The 22,581-nt window shown below is 35.9% G+C and overlaps 1 protein-coding gene across 2 annotated transcripts; it reads right to left on the bottom strand.

The window, feature by feature from the left end:
* Positions 1-37: 37 nt before the first annotated feature.
* LOC112502601 (protein SCAI homolog) lies at positions 38-13,642 on the bottom strand. Of its 2 annotated transcripts, none has more exons than XM_025106552.1 (10): positions 13,283-13,642; positions 8,684-9,071; positions 8,015-8,215; positions 7,460-7,702; positions 4,638-4,704; positions 4,332-4,499; positions 3,470-3,561; positions 2,788-2,961; positions 2,558-2,694; positions 38-464 (listed from the first exon to the last, which is right to left on the bottom strand). In XM_025106552.1, the coding sequence occupies exons 1-10, from the start codon at positions 13,402-13,404 to the stop codon at positions 260-262; spliced, it is 1,797 nt and encodes a 598-aa protein (XP_024962320.1). In that variant the 5' UTR covers positions 13,405-13,642; the 3' UTR covers positions 38-259. The 2 variants fall into 2 exon arrangements, with proteins under 2 accessions (XP_024962320.1, XP_024962322.1); XM_025106554.1 differs by having other exon boundaries at positions 8,684-8,982; positions 13,283-13,359.
* Between the last annotated feature and the right edge of the window lie 8,939 nt (positions 13,643-22,581).

Genomic DNA, 22,581 nt, shown 5'->3' with positions numbered 1-22,581 from the left:
AGAGAGAGAGAGAGAGAGAGAGAGAGAGAGATCCTAAAGAACATAGGGATAGCACGTTGAACTTCCAATATCAACAGAGGTTAGTAATGTAGTATTGCGAAACAAAAAATACCACTTAAATTGCTATATTCCCACGCTATTCAAAAATGCTGATGTACATATAGAAATACAAGCGGTGCAGCCACAAAGAAAATACATGTAAAAGTTGGCGCCATTTTCATCGACAAAGATCATGCCCAACACTTTCCGGAGATGGTACTTATTCATCAGGTGACATCAACCCTTCTGAGAGATTAAACATGGTGGCTGCACCAAAAAGGTTGGCTATTTGTCCAACTGCTGCATACGATGAGGGAGTCATTGGCAAGACACAGTCTGGGAGGGCGGGTGAACACTTGGGAAGATATTCTTTCTTGTTAAATGTTGGAGCATATAGCGCTAGCACCGCCCGGCAAAATATAAACCTGAACCAAAAGATGTTTGACCCTCAAACACAAGCACAACAGTAATAAACCAAACCAAACAAAACCAAACTAACTCTGCATATCCCACTCAGCGTTAGTTTGGGGAGGACGGAATGTATGCAGACATCTCAAACTAAATCAACTTCCGTGAAGACCCCCCCCCCCCCCAAAAAGCTTGTGCAACAATGTGAGCAATAAAGATTTAGCATATGGTGAAAGAAACACAAGACAAGTAAGCAAGGATAAGAACAAAGAGGTACATTGAACAAATATAAAAGATAAGGCAACGCAAATTACGCAATACCACACATAGCAAGTACAGAAACACATCCCTAGCCTAAGCTGCCATGACTCGACCCCCCCCCCCTCTCCCTAACCCAAGGGTAGAGGAGTTGTTCATGCGAAAACCTCCGGCTGGTAAAACGAGCACAATAATTTTTTATTAGATTCAAGTTTGTTTTCATTATTGGGTTCAAGAAAGCACAATAGTTTTGAATCCAATAAAGGGAAAAAAACTTAAAGCATGAGCATATGCAAGGGTGGCTGAAAGGATCCCAAGCTAAATATTTTACATTCAAATGTAAAATGAGATAAATTATGACACTTCCTCTGTGTGATGTCCCATGAAATCTGCAACATTTACCTTTCTCTCTGTCATGTTAAAATTGTCTATTTTACATGTTCTCATCATTACAGATTACTTGATTATATAGATTTGAGCACAGAATATTCTTTTTTTGTCTTCATTGAATGGTATTTTAGTTATTTAACAAATAATCAAACAATTTCATTACATTATGGGCAGATAAACATTGCAAAACTACTCAGAAACTTCAAGTTTTGAATGTTTTATTGTGCTAAAAATTTAATAAACTACATTCAATTGGATAGTATTCAAACAGAAACATTTTGGAGACAAATTACAAAATTCTATGTTAAATTTGGATCTTAGAAGTAGTACATTTTTTTTATTAACCTGGTTATCCAACCCGCTATACGAGCCGACTAATCCCAGGGCGACCACCTGCTTTGCAGATAGCCTGGAGTCACCGCATTTGAACCTCCATGACCCTTTGGAGCCAAGCTCAAACCAATCAGGCACCACCCTTGTGGTTAAAAGTAGTACATTTGCATCATTAAAACAAAAAACAGACTCCTTTCTGTGACAGATGGAGCAGACATTACTCTGTTCACATGAGCATCGTCGCACCGGCTAATACTAATATGATATTGTCCCTATTTCCCTCCAAAAAATTACAAGGTACTTCTGAAATATGTATATCAGTATATGAATATACTATTAAGATGATATAAATGACCCTTGAAGCCATCTATTCTTTTTTACTGCAAAACTTGGGGCAAAATAAGATACTTTTAGCATAGATTTTCTGATATAAATGTATCAAGTCTTTACCACAAGAAAGATTCATTGGTTAACAATAATTGTAGTTCTGCCGATATTTGTGGGTTCCTTAATTTGCATTTTTTCCTCAGAAAGGAAATAAGGTAATTTGATGGTATTCATATGTGTGTGCATCTGCACATGACTTAAGGGACCATGAAAATGTGTATAAAGAAGTAGTTAAGGAAGAGATCATAAACTATCCACAACAAGCTCCTTCATATATGATAGAGTCCCAAACCATATATCATATAGGCAGTCAATCTAGGTGGTTTAGCGGTGCTAGGTTGGCAGTGGTCGAGGAAATAGCGACATCAAATATAATAGCACTCGTGATTAACGGCGCTATTTACCGTGATTTAACGCTAGTGCAATTAGCTCATTCATGACCTTTACAAACTTTATTACTATGTTGCTTGTGTGGGACTTGATTTGTTTTTACCTTACTTTTATATGTATTAGACATATTTACATATATAATGTATTATTAATTTTCTTATTTCATTGTGTATATATAAATATTTGTATGTATTATATGAACCTAACTATTTTACCACTATACAACCGCTTTACCAACGTGATAATCGCTATATATTAAATCACTGTCCTGACCATGATTTCAGAAAATGGCTGCGTTAACTGCTGATTATATCATTACTTTGTAAATAGAGGAGATCGTTTTGCAATGTACCTTAAAAGCAGTCTTCTAAGAAACGGATCGCCTAAAACTTGAGCCCAGACAGGATGAAGCTTGTCTGAAGATGCCAACGTCTCTCCCCAGAGATTTAAAGACAAGCAAATATTCTTCTCAGCCTCATTGAGCTTATCCTGGACATACAAACTCTATTTTAGCCAACTATCATGCTAAAGCACTTGCAAGTAACAAAGTCACAATGGGTAATTATGACCAGAGACACAAACCATCTGAATGTCAGAGCCAGAAAAGCCAAGTAAAGCAAGAAAAGCCTGCAATGGTGTGGTCAGAAAGTTCGTGAACAGGCTTCCACTCGGTTGGCGAGGATCTACGGCTCCATTTGAAGAACTTGGAGAAAGGAGCATTGCAACTGGCTCTCCTTTTACTTCCCTATTTAATGCCTGTCCATAGATACATAATTATATATAGAATAAGTCCATGCACTAAAGTAGTATCTTTACAAACATAAAAAATACATACCTCTGTCCCAGAATAAAGCCAACACGTTACTACATGACAATCTAATAAATGTGTTTTAACTGTAGTCAAATATCAAAAGTACCCTCAATAATGACGAGATAGAGGTATATTATGAACCAAAACTAATGCCATCAATATTTTGTGATGATTCTAATAGGTAAACTAATGTCATTGCACCATGTCAAGAAGTCCTTAAAAATTCACAAGATCAATTCTAAATCTAACAAATTCTTTGATCATCCATCATAATCCCCTTGTAGCAAGTGACTACAGGTGAAGAAATTTTATCTACTCAATTAAAATACATTTCTTAGAGTCTACACAGTGGGCAACTGATTTTCCATCAGATTTTCATATCTACATATAAATATCTTAAAATAATACATATGAACTTGTGAATGCATAGTTTTATTAGTTAAAAATACTTACCTCAAATGTATGGCTGTTGCCACTGTCAATTACAAGGAAAAGTGGCTTTCTGGTAAATGGAAGAAAGTCGCAAGGATAAATCAGATTCAAACCTGAAATCAAGATCATTTGTTAAGCAGGCACCTCTTAGTACTACAAAATCATGATCCTAACAAGTAACTCTAGGAAATAATGCAGCAATTCTATAACAGGGAAATCGGATCCCATTGGGATTTGGAACAGATAGCAAACTTTTTTATGATGCTAGAAGTTAGAACTGAAATTGCTAATGAGAATAAATAGCATTGTCAGAAGACAATAGCAACAAAAGGTAGATACCAATGTATTCCTGGACCAGGTTTCAGATCTCACTACAACAAAATAGCAACTATATCCTAATATCAAATAGAGATTATGTATGTTCATGAACCCCACTTGTAGCAGGTCGAGGACAGAGATTTTGGGTTCAGTGCAATTGAGAATGCATAGTACATTCCACTGCATGATTGAATAAGCAAAACTACCACTTTGAGCTTGACGTCCACCACTGTGAATTTAAGTAGTCCAAAAAGATAGCCAACAATGAAAGAAAGCAAGATAGAAAAGGTTTGATTGATCCACTAAATGCATTTGAGAAGGTTTTATCACTAGAATTTCCTTTAATGTGATCTAAGCACAGGTAGCAAATAACATACAGAAAAGAGATGGAACCAGAGATTGTAAGAAATAGATGAGAGTGAGACAAGCAGCAAGTGTGAAGAAGGGAAGAAAATGGAGTGTGCAATCAATCCTGAAAATGATGTTATGGGGATGTCAAAATCAAAGTCACCCAAAGCCAATCATCAATCTGTAATTGCCACAGCTTTTCAATCAGTAAGAGTACCTCCATTTCCTTTCACACCAAGATTTACGCCTCCAGAATGGTAACCCGGGCAGTTCGGAATATTTTCCTCTGATGAAGTGGTTATGTCATCACAAGCAGATGAAGATGGCGAAGTAGAGGCAGCATTGGAGTGCATCGTATTAGGCTGTACGCTATTGCCAACGTACTCTGTATTGGCAAGAAAATTTTACTTAATGGATGAAGATGAAGAAGCATGTTCACTGCTTCCTATAAAACTTAAAGGTTGCAGACATGAACTAATTGACAAAATAAAAAGGCAAAAAATGTGTGCAATAAAAATGTCACCTGGAGCAGATATATAGAGTAGGAGAACTCCATCAGGAGGAAGCTCCTCACACACAGTGGCCAGAACCTGCCATCAAGCAGACAACAAATTCCATGCCTTACAAATAGTTTTCCAACTTCAAACTCCTATATTGACCTCATCTAGGACAATTTGGGTACTACAAGAATGATGTTACGTTGCAACCAACCTGCATATCCTTTTGCCCCTAACATGTTCAGGACTTGAAAGATGGTAAAATTTTGTGCTTGCACTATACATAAGCAAACATATTGTTCTAAAGCCTGGAACTTTTCAGGTGGGGCCCAACTCTTGTTGATAACTAAATTAATTAAGGTTAGGGGAAGGGGGCCTGTAAAGAATTCTGAAAGCACAATTAAGCTAGTATTTGCAATTTGGACCTTATTGAATTTGTATGTATTATAGTTTAGACTTGGGGAGCAAAGGGTACACAGACGAATGGTGTTCAGACTTTAAGGTATTTAGGCCCAATGATTCAGGAAAAAATTGACATTAGTACGTTACACACCACATAAATGCAGGATGGTTAAAGTGGAAGGTTGTCAAGGGAGTGTTATGTGACAAGAAGGTCCCTCTAAGACTGAAGGGCACGTTCTAAGGGTTGTCATTAGACCAGTTTTATTGTATATGAGTGCTAGCCGATAAAGAAGGTACATGAGACTGAGAGAAAGTTGGAGGTTGCAGAAAATAAGGATGCTGAGATGGACATGTGGTTAGACCATCTTGGGCAGGATACCAAACAGGTTTTCCGAAAAAGTTTGGGGTTGTGCCTATCATGGATAAAATGAGAGAAGATTACAGTGGTTTGGCACGTTAGGGGAGACGGATGATGGCTCTAGTGAGAAGGGTGGAGAGCTTAACGGTTGAGGGGGTAAGGAGGAGGGGCAGGCCGAGGAGGACGTAGGATGAGCAGCTTAGGATGGACGTGACTGCCTTAGATATGACCTCTTATAGGAGTTCATAGCAAGGATTAGAATAGCAGATTCTTTACAAATATAGATGTGGTGAGAGATAGAGAACCGACAAAAAGGATAGCAAGGTCCTGGCGTGTTTGGTGTAAGGGATCTGGTCTTAGTACCTTGTTTCACAAGGTTTCGTGTTTTAGTATTTTTTTCCTTCTCCAATACGGTCTTACTTGCTAATGTTATTGTTTACTGTCCTTGATGTCTGATTGTACATACTCTTTTCTAGTACTTTTCTCCTATGCTTTATGCTATCCAGTGTCTTGTCAAAATCTTTGCAGTGTTCAAAAAAAAAAACTTCTTGACAAAACTTGTCTCTATAACACTTGTTTGCAAGTTGGAGGTCTTCAGTCTCTCTACCTCTTGGGATAAACCGGGATAGATGAAAGATTTATGAACATCCTAACCGATAATTCTTTCGAGTGGGATATATTGGGTACGTTTGGTTTGGTTTATTTATATTATTAGCTATTTTATTTTACTTCCTTGATCGCACCTTTTAATGGTTTCCACAGATTTTCAGGGTTTTTTCAAAAATTGGCCAAATTCACAAGTTTAAATGAAATTTGGAGCAATAAAGCTGCACAGAAGCATAAACCCACAGTAAGCATATGGCAAGTGTGCTACATGCATCTTATTGTATACACTGGAATTGAGAGCCGACCAGATCTGTTGGTGCTAAGGGTTGGTGGGAAAATGACCACCACAGGGAATACGGTGAATTGAAGGATATTGATTGATATGGGTATGGTGGGAAACATTTTACTGCACTGTATATGGTGAATCCGATTTAAAAACAGAGAGTGCATTTACTCATTCAGTGATTCACATCCTGGTCAACTTATGATGTCCATTTACACACATTCACATGGATGTTTCATGCAGCTGCTAGATTCCTTGGTGATTTCCTTTCTTATCGACCATGAACTTTTTTTAAAGGGAATCTGATTGCCTTCCTTGTCGAATACAAACTCGTTCAAACTTCAAACGGAATCTTAATGACAAAAAGGACCTAATACCTCATCTCTAATCACACTTCTACACACTTTGGATCACCCTCAACAGTTGTCTTCTAAGCATTCTCATAAGCTCAACCTCCAAACCTTCACAGTTAAGATTTTCAAAGAACTTGATGTTTTCTTCCATGCTACTGCAGCACATGACATGATGATGAGGACCTAAGACTCTAAGAGTACAGTTGCTCTCAGGAATGGATGCATATGTCTAGCATACTAGTTTACGGCAGTTTATTTGCAAAGCAGAAGAAGACACACAAGTGGGTTCAAAGCAGCAAGGTAATAATTCCGTTGTTCATTTCAAACCCTAATAATATTGTTCCATGCACTCTATAACATTTTCCTAATTTTCTTCAATCAGAGTCCAGCTCTTTTTCACATTATAGTATTATTCAAAATGAACTTTGAAACAACCATGTTCCCTGTGGAGACAATCTCGCTTACCCTTACCTGTTCAAGTTGGTTTAATTAATTGTGGTGGACTTGTCAAATTTTACTTGGCCCCTTATAGTATTATAACAAATTCGAAGATTTGTAGAAAGTTTGGATTTCATGTGTTGCTAATTTTACTTGGCCCCTTATAGTATTATAACAAATTCAAAGATTTGTAGAAAGTTTGGATTTCATGTGTCGCTTATATAGACCTACAGTGAGAGCATCTCACAGCCAATATCAGGGACAGGCAACCTAAAAGCCATTCCAAATCTTGTAAAATCCGAGATGTTTAGCTCACTGCCCATCAACCATTACTCATAGAAGCCCAAACATCCTCAACTAGAAACCATATATTAACAGTAAAAAAGAAACCATTCCTAGATTACTCACAGCTAAAAAATGAGTGATGAATGGACGATATAAAACAGCTTTGCGTGGATTTGGTGGCAAAGTAGGGTCAGAAATCTCCTGAGAATAATTGATACGACTGGAGCCTGAAAGGCCCCCATTTTGACCACTGGTCCCAGTAACGGTAGGTGCAATTGCACTTGATTTGTAGAATGAGCCACTGGGTTCCCACTCCAAACATTGAAGCATTCTGAAGTTGTCAAGAGTGAGCTCAGAGAACTTGACCTAATAAAAAAATTCAGAGCATAAGAAAAGTCAAAATGCAGAGAAGATAGATTGTGTAACGGAAAATGTTTTTTTTAAGTTTTCACTTACAATAAAAGGGGAATAAAGGGTCAGCAGTACTTCTTTAAACAAACTTTCAACAAAAACCTCTCAAATCATGCACGAAATAGTTGTACAATGTGAAACATTGGGCTTTAAAACATGTGCACTAAGTGGTCGCTACTGAAAATTTGTTAGCTGATCACTTGCCATTGTTTTCACAAATGCAAATTTCTTGTTGCTACTGCACATAGAAGTAAATGATGTCTTAACCTCATTAGGATGGTAGCTGCAAAGTATGGCATCCCCCAGTTTTAGCTTTCTTTTGACGTTGGCAACAGGTGGTAGACTATCAGGATGGAGATCTAACGTGAGGCTATACCTTAGAGGCCTGATATTCATAAAAGCTGTGTCCGCCTTGAGAAATTTAGTTATTTCCTGAATCACTAGCTTCCATTCTTTGAAGTCAGTGTCCTGAAACAATATAACCAGAAAGTCATGCCATCTATACAGATAAGGAAGATGCATCTCCATCCCACAGCAATACCGTACTGATGTTGCATGAATCAGAGGTGACAGGAAGGCACGAATTAAAACACAGAAAATATTTTACTGATTATGCTCCATGAAGGACGAGAAGTATAATAAGTTCACACAGGTACATAATCCGGCATCACAAATTTTGAGGATAGATTCCATTTCGACTGAAATGTATTTATTGACTGCTATAGTCGGCACTTTTACCATATATCTCGTAAACAACACCAATAAACTGCTGTCCATCTATGACAATGATTCATTATTGCTAAAATGAATTTGCATTATACAATAATCAATAGGTATTCATTAGGAGTGATGAACAAAAAGGAACAAGGGGCACCAAAAATGCAGTTATGAAGACAAGATATCCCCACTATGCCAATACGAAAAAATATATAATACCTGGAAAGTCCTCTTGCAGTCAGCAACTAACAATTTGAGCTGATTTACCAACTGATAAACCATTTCTCGTCGGTTCAATACCAGACACACTGTCAGGAATCTTGCAAAGAACCTCAACTGTTTGTTGGCAAGATTTAAATCCTGTAATAGTCCATCCTTAAAGTACTCCCTAGTCAAGACTGCTTCATAGAATATATATGACTCGGACAAATAACTTGCTTCACTTGTTCTCATGTACTGCCCAAAATAAAGTTGCCCTATTCGGGAAGCAATATCACCTATTTCCCATCTCTTAAGCCCTGCTTCCACAAGCTTGTGTCGATTCTCTTGTTGAAATTTCCATAATTGTGTATAAACTTTGAATACCTTATAGAAATATGTATCGTACCTGAAGCAAAACCCCATTTGTTATGTATTTAGAGCCATTAAAATATGCAAACTACCAATTATAGGTATATTGCTATTGCAATGACGGAAGAACTATAAGAAGTTTGCGGTTCTAGAGCAATGACCACAATGTCTTTGTTATTAATCATCATTTTTATTGCCTTGTTACCAAACCAAACAAACCCAGTATATCCTACACAAACATAGGGCCTGGGGGTAAGAATATACACACACCTTACCTCTACCCCAGAGGGTAGAGAGGTTGTTTCCTTGAAGACCCCCATAAAAGTTTTATTATCCAAATTATGTTCTCTTTCTTTACACTTAAGGAGTGTTAAAATGCATTAATGCAAGGTTATGTTTTAGATTATCACATTGGATAACTAAATAACCGGAAATTCCTCCGAGTATACATAACACTTGAAATACATAACCAATTCATTTCTTGATGATGGCAAAGTGTATCAACATATCTTGGTATATTAAAAAGCTAGAAGAAATGCATGAATCCATATCAAAGATATACTACATCTTCCTACTATGTTTGGTTGGAAAAATGGTTCCTAAATCCGGTCATTACTATCAAAGCTATTGGACATCAACGGTATTTGAGTACTTCTTTATTGAAATTTGTAATTCCATTCACTCAGAATCAGTGCCCACTTTCGAGAAACGGGTTTTGTTAAAATTTATAATTTGGTTTTCACTTTCTAATTTACTTTTGTTTAGTTTCCTAAAATGTTTGTGTATGAATGCAAACCTAATCTTAATGAAACACACCGTCTCCGTCTGGCCTCTGTTGGAGGGGGCGTGTTAAGATTCTATTTTCTCGCCTTTTCAGAGCAATCCATAGACTTTTTTGTACTCAACATAATGCTCGTATTAAGATATTTCGCTATAATAATGGTCAATTTGTAAATCATTTGTTTCATGAGTTTTTGTAGCACCAAGGCATAATACATCAAATTTTGTGCCCACAAACTTGGGGTGTCTCAACAGAAAAACGTCAACTTTGGAATATGGCTCATTGTTTTCTTACTTGGTGTAAACATGCTTAAAGAGATGTCTGTTTGTGGCTTAATAGACTAAACAAGTCGTATGGCTTATTCACTAAGCCATGTAGACTTGTTCAGTTGTGGCTTAATTGATCATCTAAGAACTTAATCAGTAAGCCAAATTAGATTGTTATTTACATTTAGCTCTATTTCTTCCACATTTGCCCTTCTTATTATATCTCCTATTTTGTTTCCAGCCTCCCTCAAAAATAAAACCCATCGCAGTTCTCCCATTATATATCTCTTCTACTACCTATTTCCACCATCGCCCGGTCTTCCATTGTCGTTGCCCTCTTCCAACTTTTGGGGAATGAAGCAGTTGAAGCTTCTCATCTTGGTTGGGCTATACGTCAATCGGCTTGAAAAATGCTAAGATGAACCAGAGAAACGTTGCCATTCATGAACTTCTGCACCACTAAAGCATATAAAAAATCTCCTGAAGAGTCTTCCTCCTTTCATTAATGCTCACCTCAGCAATTCTCATGGGACTATTTAGGATCAATTCACCAATCAAATTTGTGATTTTCTTTAATGTTTCTAGTTACCTAATATCCCATCGTTTGCCAAGAACATATTCATGATTTTCTTTGGTGATTCCTTTGGTTACGGCTCTTGTGCTTCAAGTCTTTTGGTGATTCCATTAGTTATGGCTCTTGATGTTTGTTTTATCATTCTTTTCTAAGCTTTTTCATATTATGTAGCTAGTGTTTCTTCATATTGCACTCATTAAGAAGGGTATCTAGTAAAGAAGCAGAACAATGGGTTTGGTCTAAAATATCACCAAAGTGATAGGTTAAACATGGATTTGGTTAACACACAAGGTGTTTGATGGAATATTGCAAAGAGATATGGATTGTATTTGGATTTAATGGGGGGAAAACAAAAAACCAAAATAAAAAGAATAAAATGATAATTTGTATCATTCAAATAATTTATTCAGCACAACAACCGAACAACAATTTATCCTAATCCATGCAGACAACTAAATCTCGACAGACAACTTAATCCATACAGGGGTTAATGAAAAATCGACCAAACAGTCCCTAAGCATCTTCAGGGAGAAATTGTTTTATGTGCTTCTCATCTAATCAATGGTCTTCCGTCAATCCCTCTTCAAAGTCAAGTCCCACTTGAGGTCCTTATAACTATGTTCTTGTTCCATCTTTTAGTACTCTTACTACTCGTGTTTTTAGTTGTGTTGCTATTGTTCACTTATATAAGAGTCACAAGTCAAAGTTGGATGCTATAGCACTTAAAAAGTTTTATATGACCACGATGTTACATTCAGTGATCATGTATGTTTTTTCCCTTCCCTATAACTACTTGCCAAGGTGAGAAGTCTTTTTATTATGAAGATTAGTTTAGTGGGAAGATGTGAGACCTCAATATGAGGTCTCAAGACAGGATGATTTTAGACTCGAGCAAAAACATGCCATGCCGGTTATTGTGATAACAAGGCTGCAATTGAAACTAGAGATGGCCAAATGGGCCCGGCTCGGCCCGGGACCGGGACCGACTTGGGACCGGCCTGGCACGGGACCGATTGGGACCGGTTTGGGACCACCGGTTACGGTTTTCGTCAAAAAGACAAGGCCCAACCCGGCCCAGGAGCGGTTTGGGACCGGTTATGGGCCCAGCCTGGGACCAGCCCGATTTTTTCCAAAAAATGTAATTTTATTTTTAAATGTATTGCTAACTTTCTAAGTGTATTTGATTGAAAACCAATTACAAAATTATAATAAAACATGCTTTCTAAGTGTATCTAATTGTCCCATATAATCTTTATTCACTATATATGTGTCATATGGTGTATGGGGAAAGATACCAACTCATAAACGCTCACAATTCTCGCAAAAAACGTATTTTTTAAGTATATTTAATTGACCCAGTTACATATTTTCAAGTGTATTAGCATAAAACTTTTGTATCTTTAAAAATAACTTCAAAAAAATTACGTAAAAAAAGAATTTTAATCTTTTTTTTACATAGGACCGGTCTGGGCGTGGCTCGGGACCGGTTCTCATAACCGGGCCTTAGTATTTGGGTGGGGACCGGTTACACCAGGACCTTTACGAGATCACTATTTTGGGACTGGGACCGATTTGGGCCCATCCCGGCCCGGGACCGGTTTCTGGCCATGTCTGATTAAAACTACTAACCATCTTGTACGAAGCATGTGGAGATAGATCGGCATTTTATAAAGGAGAAGTTGGATGAACTAGTCATTGCTAAAGAGATGGAAGATATTCTTACGAACTCTCACAAGAAAAGTCTGGTGACTCACTTGATAAGTTGGGCATCTGTGATATCTATTCCCCAGCATGACTGCATGAGGGGAGTGTTAAAATGGATAATTTGCTCACATTCTAGCTTACTTTTGTTTAGTTTCATAAAATGTTTGTATATGAATGTAAACCTAATCTCAATGAAACATACAAAGAATTATTCAAGAGTCGTCTCTAACCGGTATTTGAGTAACTCCGTATAAAATGAATTAAGTTAAGCACATTCAAAGAATCGAAGGTAACAATAACTATATAAAAATATACACAATCTACTACCACGAACACCAAGCCCACAAACCTGGCACACTTTGGCCTAACAAGAGTGAAAGAACACCATTTGTCAATGAAGTATAGAATTCATATGAAATTTCAACCCAAACAATCAGCAAATTCAAGGATTCAGTTACATGTTATCCTAGCAATCCGGTCTGCAAACATTTCACATACAAACTGAGTACGCTACTTATCCCTTTGTCTCACAATTAGAAATAAATTTTAACATTTTGACCTGATATCTGGAACCATTTAGAATTCAAAATCTATATCTGAGTATTCTAATTTGGCATTTTTCATAACCTCAGCTGTACGTGTACGAAATTGGCAGGCTGGCAAAGTCTACTTCCACTATCATGAAAGCTGTTTGATTGTATACCATGGACATGAGTAAGTGACGAATCATCCCCTTGATCATTTTAGCATAATGTGATATTAAACGTATAAATATCCAACATACTATTCCCAAATAATAACCAGAGAATCGGAACATAGCACTAACTTTAAAGCAACAGAGCATGATTAAAACCAAATTATCCGAACTCTTGATCATATTTACATGAATACAAATTAAATGCAAGAGACGGAAAGAAATTGACCTGTTGCGCTCGTAATAGGGCAAATCCCTAATTTTGGAGAACTTCTTGTCGGCTTTAGCTACAAGAGACCAATAGACTTCACTCACCGGTACATTTCCGTTACTAGGATTGCTCTGTGACATTTTCTTTTCTTCTAATTCCTACTACCACCCGCAACTTCTTTGCATCAACATATGATTGATTTATGCTAATTTCTCTACGAATATTGGGTGTGTTTCATCAGAGGATCACTTAGGGCTGCGCGTGAGAGAATAATCTCATGAAGTTGATGATTGGAGAGGTCCGAAGCTTACACAACTTGAGATTTGGGGGGTTTTCCGGAGTCCGACAAAACCCATATCCCTTTGTCTTTGTGTGATTAAGCGGTGTTTGGGAAAAACTTATTATTTTTATACAAAAGCATTTAACTTATTATAATTTTCAAAAACTCTTTATTATCGATTTAGCATCGATATAAGTTGTTTATTAAACACTCAAAACTGTTTATTATCAATGTTACACTGAAATAAATCAATAAATTATTTTTAAAATGACTCGTAATTTTTTATAAAAATGATTATCAATTTATCTCCTTTAAACTTCATTTTAATGTTAGGACTTTATGATGGTATGAATAAACTGATAAAATAGATGATATATTTATTGTTCATTCAAACACTAAGAACTTCTTATTATTTGTGTTATACCATAATAAGTTAATAAGTTAGAAGAGAGTAATTTATCAAAAACTTTTATTATCGATGTCAAACCGGTATAAATATTTTCTTTTTTTCACAATCCAAACATGAAAAACTCTTTATTACTAGTAATTAACCGAAATAAGTTAATAAGCTATTTAAATACACAATCCCAAACACTCTCTAATAAAAGAGTATATTACATCTTTAGTCCTTGTGGTTTCACAAAAATTTCAAAAAAGTCCACTAACCCTATAAATTACGATTAAGGTGCTCGTGGTTTCATTCTCGTTAGCGATCTTGTCTCTTGCCCTAACTTTGTTGAGTTTGTTAGACAGGGAAATATTAGTCATTTTTACTCTTATTTGTATTAAGCAGAAAACCTACCCTCCTTCTTGGCTTCATTGTCCATCCTCACCTCTCCCCCCACTCTAGCAAGTCTCATCGTCCCCCTCCAAACCACTCTGGCACTCTTCAGCATCTTCCTTCCGTCACTCCAACACCCCTCCCCCTAAACTTATGGCTGCACAAAAACCTGAACAACCCGTCAACCCAACTCAACATGATGTCTAATCAAGTTGTAAAATCTTAAAACTGTAGGTAGCGGGGTGGAATTGGGTTACGATCACTTTAACCCAACCCAACTCGATGAACCCGGTACCCTTCTTTTCCTTGGATTTAATATTATTGTTAGGTCACTTGTTAAATTGATAATGAATGAAAGAATTATGAGTAAAAAAACACCATATTCAAGGTAACAAATATACGAGAATATTTTGATACACTAAAGTTTCAACCCGACCAACCTGAATAACCTAACTTAACTCGCATGATTTGGGTTGGGTGGTGTTTGGATGAAAAATCCATAATATCGACCAACTCCAAGACCATGATATCCTTGACATACGATCATACATAACCACGACAACTGATTTTTCTGACAAGATCCTTCCTCAAACAAACAAGTTCATATCGATCTCTCATCCTATGATAGCATGTATGTGAAAATAATAAATGCTCTTGAATCTAAGGAAAAAGCTGAAAAGAAAGTGAAGAAATTGAATGTTGAGTAGTTTGAGTTTCTTGAGAAACTCAAAGAGTTTGACAAAACAAATCCAACATGAGGTGAAAGATCTTAAAATCATTTGCAAATACATTAACAATGAAAAACGTTTTCTTCTACAAGATCCTCCAAAAGAAAAGTCCACCATAAAAATTGGAATCAAGCCTCTCTAGATCATGTGAGAATTCTAAACTACCAGATTCCAAATACATGGTTTAGGTTTCTCTTTCTCTTCTGCATCTAAAGACTCTAACCTAGTTTCAAATGAGTTTACTTTTTCTGGAAGATCCTCTTATTATCAACATCACTCTTGTGATTCTTCAAAAAGTCTAAGAATAAATATGGTTTTGTTCATGCCTTTAGTCAGAAACGAAGTGATCTTGTATCAGAAGAATATGTGTGTGAATCCATTGGATCTTCCTCTCTTCCCACTCAAGAACATATTTTCAAAAAGAACAAAAAATTTAATCACTCTCCTTCATTCCAAAAAGGAAAAACGAAAAAAAAGCATTCTTGGACCAAAACCATCTACAGTTCCTTCATCTCATCTTCCAAAAAGAAATCCTCAATTTCAAAAGTTTCAACGAAAAGTCAACAAGTTGGAAAGATCTATTCTGGCAAGTGCTTTAACTGCAGAAATATCTCTCACTCTTAAAAAAAATTTCCTCATGATAACTTGGAAGATCTCTCTAGAAACTTTTCAAAGTCAAGAGAACCTATCAAAATATGGGTACCAAGGAATAATTTTCTTAAGATGCAAGAACCATGTCATTCATTAAGTTTCTCTCCTATGACTGGTTGTTTTTCCCAGCTGAAAATCTGTCATAAAAAGGTTATTTCCTCTTTTTCAAAAGCTGTTTTTTTTTCAAAGTCCTTTTTAGTTCTTCAGATTTGTCTCTCACATGCAATGACTCTTAGTCACCTTCCAACAGCTCTTTATCGTATCAGATCCCTCACTTTGGATTCATCTTTCTCTTATTCAATATTCCTCTATCCTACTGGATTCCTTATTACTCCTTTAGATTTGTTTCTCCCATATATATTAAAATCCAAAGCCTCTTAACCTTCATCTGATAATTCTTTACCTATTAGATACTAAACTGATCAGATGGACTCTTCTATCATACAATGATTTTCCATCTCTCAGGTTCTATACTATAAATCTTTTTAACCTCCCACTTCAAATTTCTCAATTATTGAATTTGTCAGATTCAAGTATCTGATGAGATCTTTTCTATAAGAAATTTCAAAAAGTTTAATTTTATTTCTTTTAATTATGACAACTGTCATATCAATCACTGGGAATTAGTTTTGAAATAAAACTGTCTTTTCAACCGCCATGATCAATCTAATATTCCTCAACCCCATAATTATCTTTCTCTCTCTCTTTTCAAATATAAATACCCTAAAACTCCCATTATTGATTATTCCCTCACCTGTTCTAAAACCCTAAACCATCTTCTTCGACCTTCTCTCAAGAATCCTTGCACCAAAACCTTCAATGGCTCCCAAAGTTACTGGATCTTCCCTCACCTTTGAAGATGTGAAATTTTCCCCTTCCAACTTTATAGGTTACTTAGACAAACATGATGCACATTCCGATTATCATAACATGGTTGATTTCTTGGCCAAGAGTCCTTTCAAAAATGCTCTTACAGTCTTTCTTTCACCATCACAAATGAGCATGTTTCTCATCGGCAACTTCTGGTGCTTATGTGTTCACTTAAAGGAAGATGATTCGATCATCGCCTCTGTCCTTACAAACAAGGATGCGATCATTACTGCTGATGATGTTGCTAAGGTTCTTCAGCTTTCTTCATCCTTGTCCAATGTGTATGAGGAACTGTATTCAGACGAAGATCTTGACGAAGTTCTTCAAATTTTGGAATATCGATAAAAAGACAAGGATGTGAAAGCCGCTGGAACCATTCTTCTCAAGAACATGTCAGGAATATGGCATTATTTTTTCACTTATTTAATTCAATGTCTTAGCTTCAAAGTTAGTGGCTATGATCAATCTCCTAGCAACGTCACACGCTGGCTCATGTTCTTATTTTTCAAAAGAACATCAATTTTGGAAAATACTTCGTTGACAAAGCAGTGAGAAAAATCACCTTAAGGAGCAAGAAGAAATCTCATGTTCCATTTGTTCGTTTCTTGGCTCTTCTTATTGGCGAAAAACATGGAGATAAAATTTCAAGTCACTCTGACAAAACAACATTGGAGATCAATCATATCACCTCCAACATCTTCTAAAAAAAGACTCTTCCATTGGAACCTCCGATGCCTACATGTATGATTTCTTTTGCCCAATCTCCTAGACCAATTTGGGACTCTCCTTTGGATAAAGAAGCAACTAGGTAATTTTTAATGGCCAAAATTGCCTCCTTATTCGAAAGGAGGACCAAAATAGTCTACTCTCTATCACTTTCTTCAAGGCTAACCAAGAAAAGTAAGAAATCTGATGCAAGCACTAAAGATGTATCAAATTCTCATATAACTTCCTCAGTAGCTACTTTTGTACATACTTCAATAGAGGCTATGGTTTCAAATTAATCTCTGAAATATACTCAAGTCTCTACACTTTCCAAACAAAAATGGAAGTCATAGTCCTTAGCCAAGCTGGGATCTTCAAAGAAGATTCAGTTATCCCAAAGTACTAAAACCATATCACTATCCAAAGACTCCCAAAAGTCTGAATATTGAAATTCGTCAATCCAAATCATTGACATCTGATCACCCAACCAGCTCCTCAGTACCCTCCCAAAAGGATACTATTGTACATACATGAGAACTCATCACTTCCACCACTGCATCCTTGTTGGCTAGTGGTGTGAATACAGATCCACCCCAGGTCCAAAGCACCTTGATCACTACATCAATAACATCATCATCACATATACCAAAAACACAATCTGATGAACCTATAGATTCATCTATGGGGAGATAATTTTTATCTAACGGCTCTCTTGCAAGCTACCCATGGTTCACAGGGTCCCATGGCAACCAATGATATTGGTATACGTACTCAATCAACCAGTATCTCACCAGCTACATCTCCAGATATCATTGCATTATCCTCTTCTTCATTTAAAGAGAAGAATCAAATGTATGTGAACCCCCTTCGAAAAGTATGCCTTTGTTTCGAGAAGCTCAGATTATAGTCAACAACATTCCTCCTCTTCAGATCACAACAAGATCACAACTTATTTTATCTTCAACTGTTGTTATAACCCAAATCTGATACACCGATAGACCTCAACCATAGGTTACAAATCACCTAGGATGTGATCATGTGCATTAGATTTGGACTCTCCATGCTCTACCTGCTTACGTTATTGAGCAATTGTGTGACTTTAATCTTCATAACCTACTAAATGCTTCTCAATTAACTTCTCTCAGTCAAACCCTCCTAAATCAAAAATAGTTGTTAGATGAACGATGCAAACAATCAAAAGTGGCTCTGAAGAAACAGGTTGAGGCACACCAAGCATACATAGATGAAGTATTAGTATAATTACAACTCTTGAGAAGTCACAAACCAAACTCCAGCCTTTGTAAATGAGGATGTAAAGCTTCAAAAGAGTTTAAGCATTTCTCTGGGTTTGGCTTATGATCTCTTGATACTATCAAATCCCAGCTCAATTCTCATCAATCTGATTTAAATAGCTCAAAACCTGGGTACCTCCATCGGATTTGCTGTTAGAGAAATGGAAAAGCGTCCACAAAATCCGATACTAATAACATCCAGGATTCGCTTCATGATTTGCATGCAAAGATGGATAAGCAATCTGAGGTAAGCCAACTCATCCTTTAAAACCTTAATCAACAATTTTCAGGGACAAGATCCAACTCCTCATTTTTTTGCCAAGGACAGATAATTGTTGTACATCACAAAACGACTCCCCAAAAAGCTTGGGATGTTATTTAATAACGTCATTTTATAGTCGAAGTCTTTGCTTGATCCAAATCGTAGTGCTAGTAAGGGAAGAATGTCCGTTAATCCACTAGCATAAGATCAGATAAAGATGATATCTCATATGCACTATCGAATGAAGACTCAGACTCTTCCAGTAAATATTTTCTTGATGTTATTCAAGAAGATGATCATGTTGATCCAGAGGAAGAAGCTTTTATTGAGGGGGGGATAAATCTCTTCCATTGAGGGGGACAAATCTCAAGAAAATCAAGATTGAAGAAACTTAGTTGAGGGGGAGAATTTTGATCGGATTATTCAAAAATTCGAAGTTGCTGTTATTCAAGCTCTGGATGTTGCCACCATTCCATAATCTAATCAAGCGCCTCAAGAATGTGATACAGTTAAAACTATAGAGAAATTTTCGACAACTTTATCGGATACGACTACAGTTCCATCATATTATGCTTTCTTACTACTAGAACCTCCCTTGCATGTCAAAACTATTACCTCTACAATAATTGTAGATAAAAGAAAAGGAATTATGACACTTGAAGAAGAGGAATAATCAAGAAAGAAAAAGAAAGTTGAAAGTCTTCAAAGATATGTTGGCTCAAACATTCTTCGTAAGCCTCCTCCTCCTCCTCCTTAGTCCAATATGAAGAATGTTGATCGCTTTGAAGAAGATTTGGCTGCAGCCAAAGCTCTTCAAGTTGAAAGAGATGAAAAGATTGAGAAGTTCAAGAAAACCTTCTCTAAAAGAAGTCAAAAAGTAAAAATCATTAGTGCTACAATCATCTGATGAAAAAAAGAGTGGATACAAAGACCATCTAGTAAAGATAAGATTGATTCATGATGATTTCTCCTGATAAATAATAAATAACATGTGTTGGTGTAACTTGAAGTAAGAACTTACTGTACTACATTCTAGAGAGAGAAACATGTATTGAGAGAATTTATCAATATACATAATGATTTGATCTCTAGATTGTTGTTCTTGATTGTTGAATTACATAGTTACTTGATCATTCTGGGATTATCAGATTCCCTCTTCAAGTATTTAAAAGAGTGGAATATTGAGACGAAGGTTGCTACTTTGACGGTTGACAATGCTACAACTAATGATGTGGTAGCTACAAAGTTGATGGAAATTATGAACTTTCAGAAAAAGCTTGTTGTTGGGGGGAAGTTATTCCATGTGCGGTGTTGTGCACACATTCTCAATTTGTTGGTTCAAGATGGTTTGTCGAAAATAAAATACATCATTCACAATGTTAGTGCGAGTAGGGGTGCTCAAAAATCAGGTCAACACAACCAACCCAATCCAACGAGAAATAACCCAACCCAAAACAACCAGACGTCTAATTGAATTGTAAAATCTTCAGACATAGGTATTGGGTTGAAATTGGGTTATGATCATTTGAACCCAACCCAACCTAATGAACCCGATATTCTTTTATTTATTGGATTTAATATGATTATTACGAACCTATTAATATGTACATTAGACAATTACACCATCACGTAGCCTCTTCATATATATATATATATATATATATATATATATATATATTTTTTAATCTCTTCTCCATCTTCTATATAATTCCTTCGCATATATGCTCACAAAATATGAACATATATATACACACACATATTGAGAAAAGTAGGTGAACATGATATAATTACTTTTTAAGGAGTATGGATAAGTTATTGATGATAAAAAAGGAATTATGAGTAGAGAAAACAACATATTCAGGGTCAGGAGAAGCAATTATCCTTATCAAATAAGCATTTGTCTTCGATGTTAGTACTCTGCAGGATGCTACATATGCTATGTTGTCTAGGACTTTGGACATTAAAGAAGCGTTTGTTAATTTTGTCGAACGAAACATACAAGACTTTACCGACTGCATAGCATTATGAAAGTTTTGAAGGTATTTGGTCCTTCTTGGGGATTTTCAACGAGGTAACAATTCTTTTAAGGTATTATTGATTTTTTTTATGATCTTTATTACAAGTCAAATTTATTAATCTAAACACCTAATTCTCATGCACTGTTTTTTCATCTTATAGGCCTTGAGTATCCTACATCTAATTTATTTATAAGTTGTATAAGATAAAAGAATTATTGAATGATTTGACTTTGGATGAGAGTAAATACACGAGAGACATGACTCTTACGATGAAAAAGAAATTTGACAAATATTGGATACTTGTATTTTGTTGATTTTCATTTGTGTTATTTTCGATCAACAGTAACAATTGTTCCTTAAGAATCAACTTTTAGTGTTGGTGAGAGAGTTATTGATCCCCATCATTCCTCTTTAGGAACAAAAATGATAGATATGCTCATTTCTAAAGTTGATTGGTATCGTCATATTTTTTGATTAACCTGGATATCCAACTCGTTATGCGAGCCGACTAATTTCAGGGCGACTACCTGCTTTGCACGTAGCCCGGAGTCACCACATTTGAACCTCCGTGGCCACAAGGAGATTTTTGTTACTCCTTAGATTTGAACTTGAAACCTTCTGACACTTTTGACCTTTGGAGCCAAGCGGTATCGTCATTATTATGGACTACACATGAGGAAAAACATGGTAATTTTCTTAATATTTTCAATTCTAATACTTGTTTTATTACAATAATTAATAATTATTTTATTTGTGATGTAGGAAAATGATAATATGATATATGCTAATCTTCCATGATGATTGAAGATAAACGATGTTTTTCTTATGTTCACGAGCAATGAACTTAGAAGAATCATGGTGGTGAACTGTTTTTTGTTTAAACGACGATGATGATGAATAGTGATTGTTTTTTCTATTTAAACTATGGATAATTGATGTTTACTAGTAAAAGAAAATTAACATGTAATGGTGGTTGTCGTTGTTTCTTTGTGTTCATCTGTTTATATTTATTTATGTTTGTTTAAGTCTGTTTGTTCATGTTTATTTAGCATCTTAATAAACGAACATGAACACAACCAGTTTCGAAATGAACAAACATTGACACAATTTTTTTTGTTTATTTACTGTTTGTGTTTATACCTTTGTTCGGTTAAGTTGAATGAACGAACATGAACAAGCTTCCATTCGCGTTCATTCGGTTCGTTTACAGGCCCAAGTGAACTCACAAGCTAAAATACAAAATAAATTACACCATTCATTTAAATATAAAAACAAAGTAAAAAATTAGATGTAAATGACACCAGTCATTACTTACTAAGGAGCCGTTTACTAAACGCTTACCCGGTAAGTGTTTATTGAGCAATTTTTCTCATCGGATGAATATGACAAAAGCCAAGAATCTTACCTGATAAGAGCGATGATAAGAATGGAGAGTCTTACTCGGTAAGTGAGGGTGATGACTCTTACCCGGGTAAGCGTTTACCGGGTAAATTGTTGCATAGGATACCGTTTTAATATACTACAATCTTATCCGATAAAAATAAATTATAATGTTGATTCCTATCGATAAGTGCTTACCGAGTAAGCATTTGGGTAAACGGCCCCAAAATCGAATGAAATTTCGTTGATTAACATAATGATATTCTAAATTTGAAATCATATTTATAACGATACTCGAAAGTTGGATGATTTTATTGATGATTTTTAAAATCTAGTGGCTAAGTTATAAT

The sequence above is a fragment of the Cynara cardunculus genome, unplaced genomic scaffold, assembly GCF_001531365.2.
Source record: "Cynara cardunculus var. scolymus isolate 2C unplaced genomic scaffold, CcrdV1 Un_Scaffold_1656, whole genome shotgun sequence".
In the NCBI taxonomy this organism is placed as follows: Eukaryota; Viridiplantae; Streptophyta; class Magnoliopsida; order Asterales; family Asteraceae; genus Cynara; species Cynara cardunculus.
This window is presented reverse-complemented; position numbering and strand designations above follow the sequence as displayed.

Bases quoted from the DNA above. Each gene is read 5' to 3' on its own strand.
- LOC112502601 (XM_025106552.1), bottom strand. From the start codon at position 13,404: ATGTCACAGAGCAATCCTAGTAACGGAAATGTACCGGTGAGTGAAGTC. The intron at 4,705-7,459 runs GTGAGTAATCTA...GCTTGATGGCAG, and splicing joins TCATCACTCATTTTTTAGCT to GTTCTGGCCACTGTGTGTGA. The intron at 2,695-2,787 runs GTTTGTGTCTCT...TTGTATGTCCAG, and splicing joins CTGGCTCTGACATTCAGATG to GATAAGCTCAATGAGGCTGA.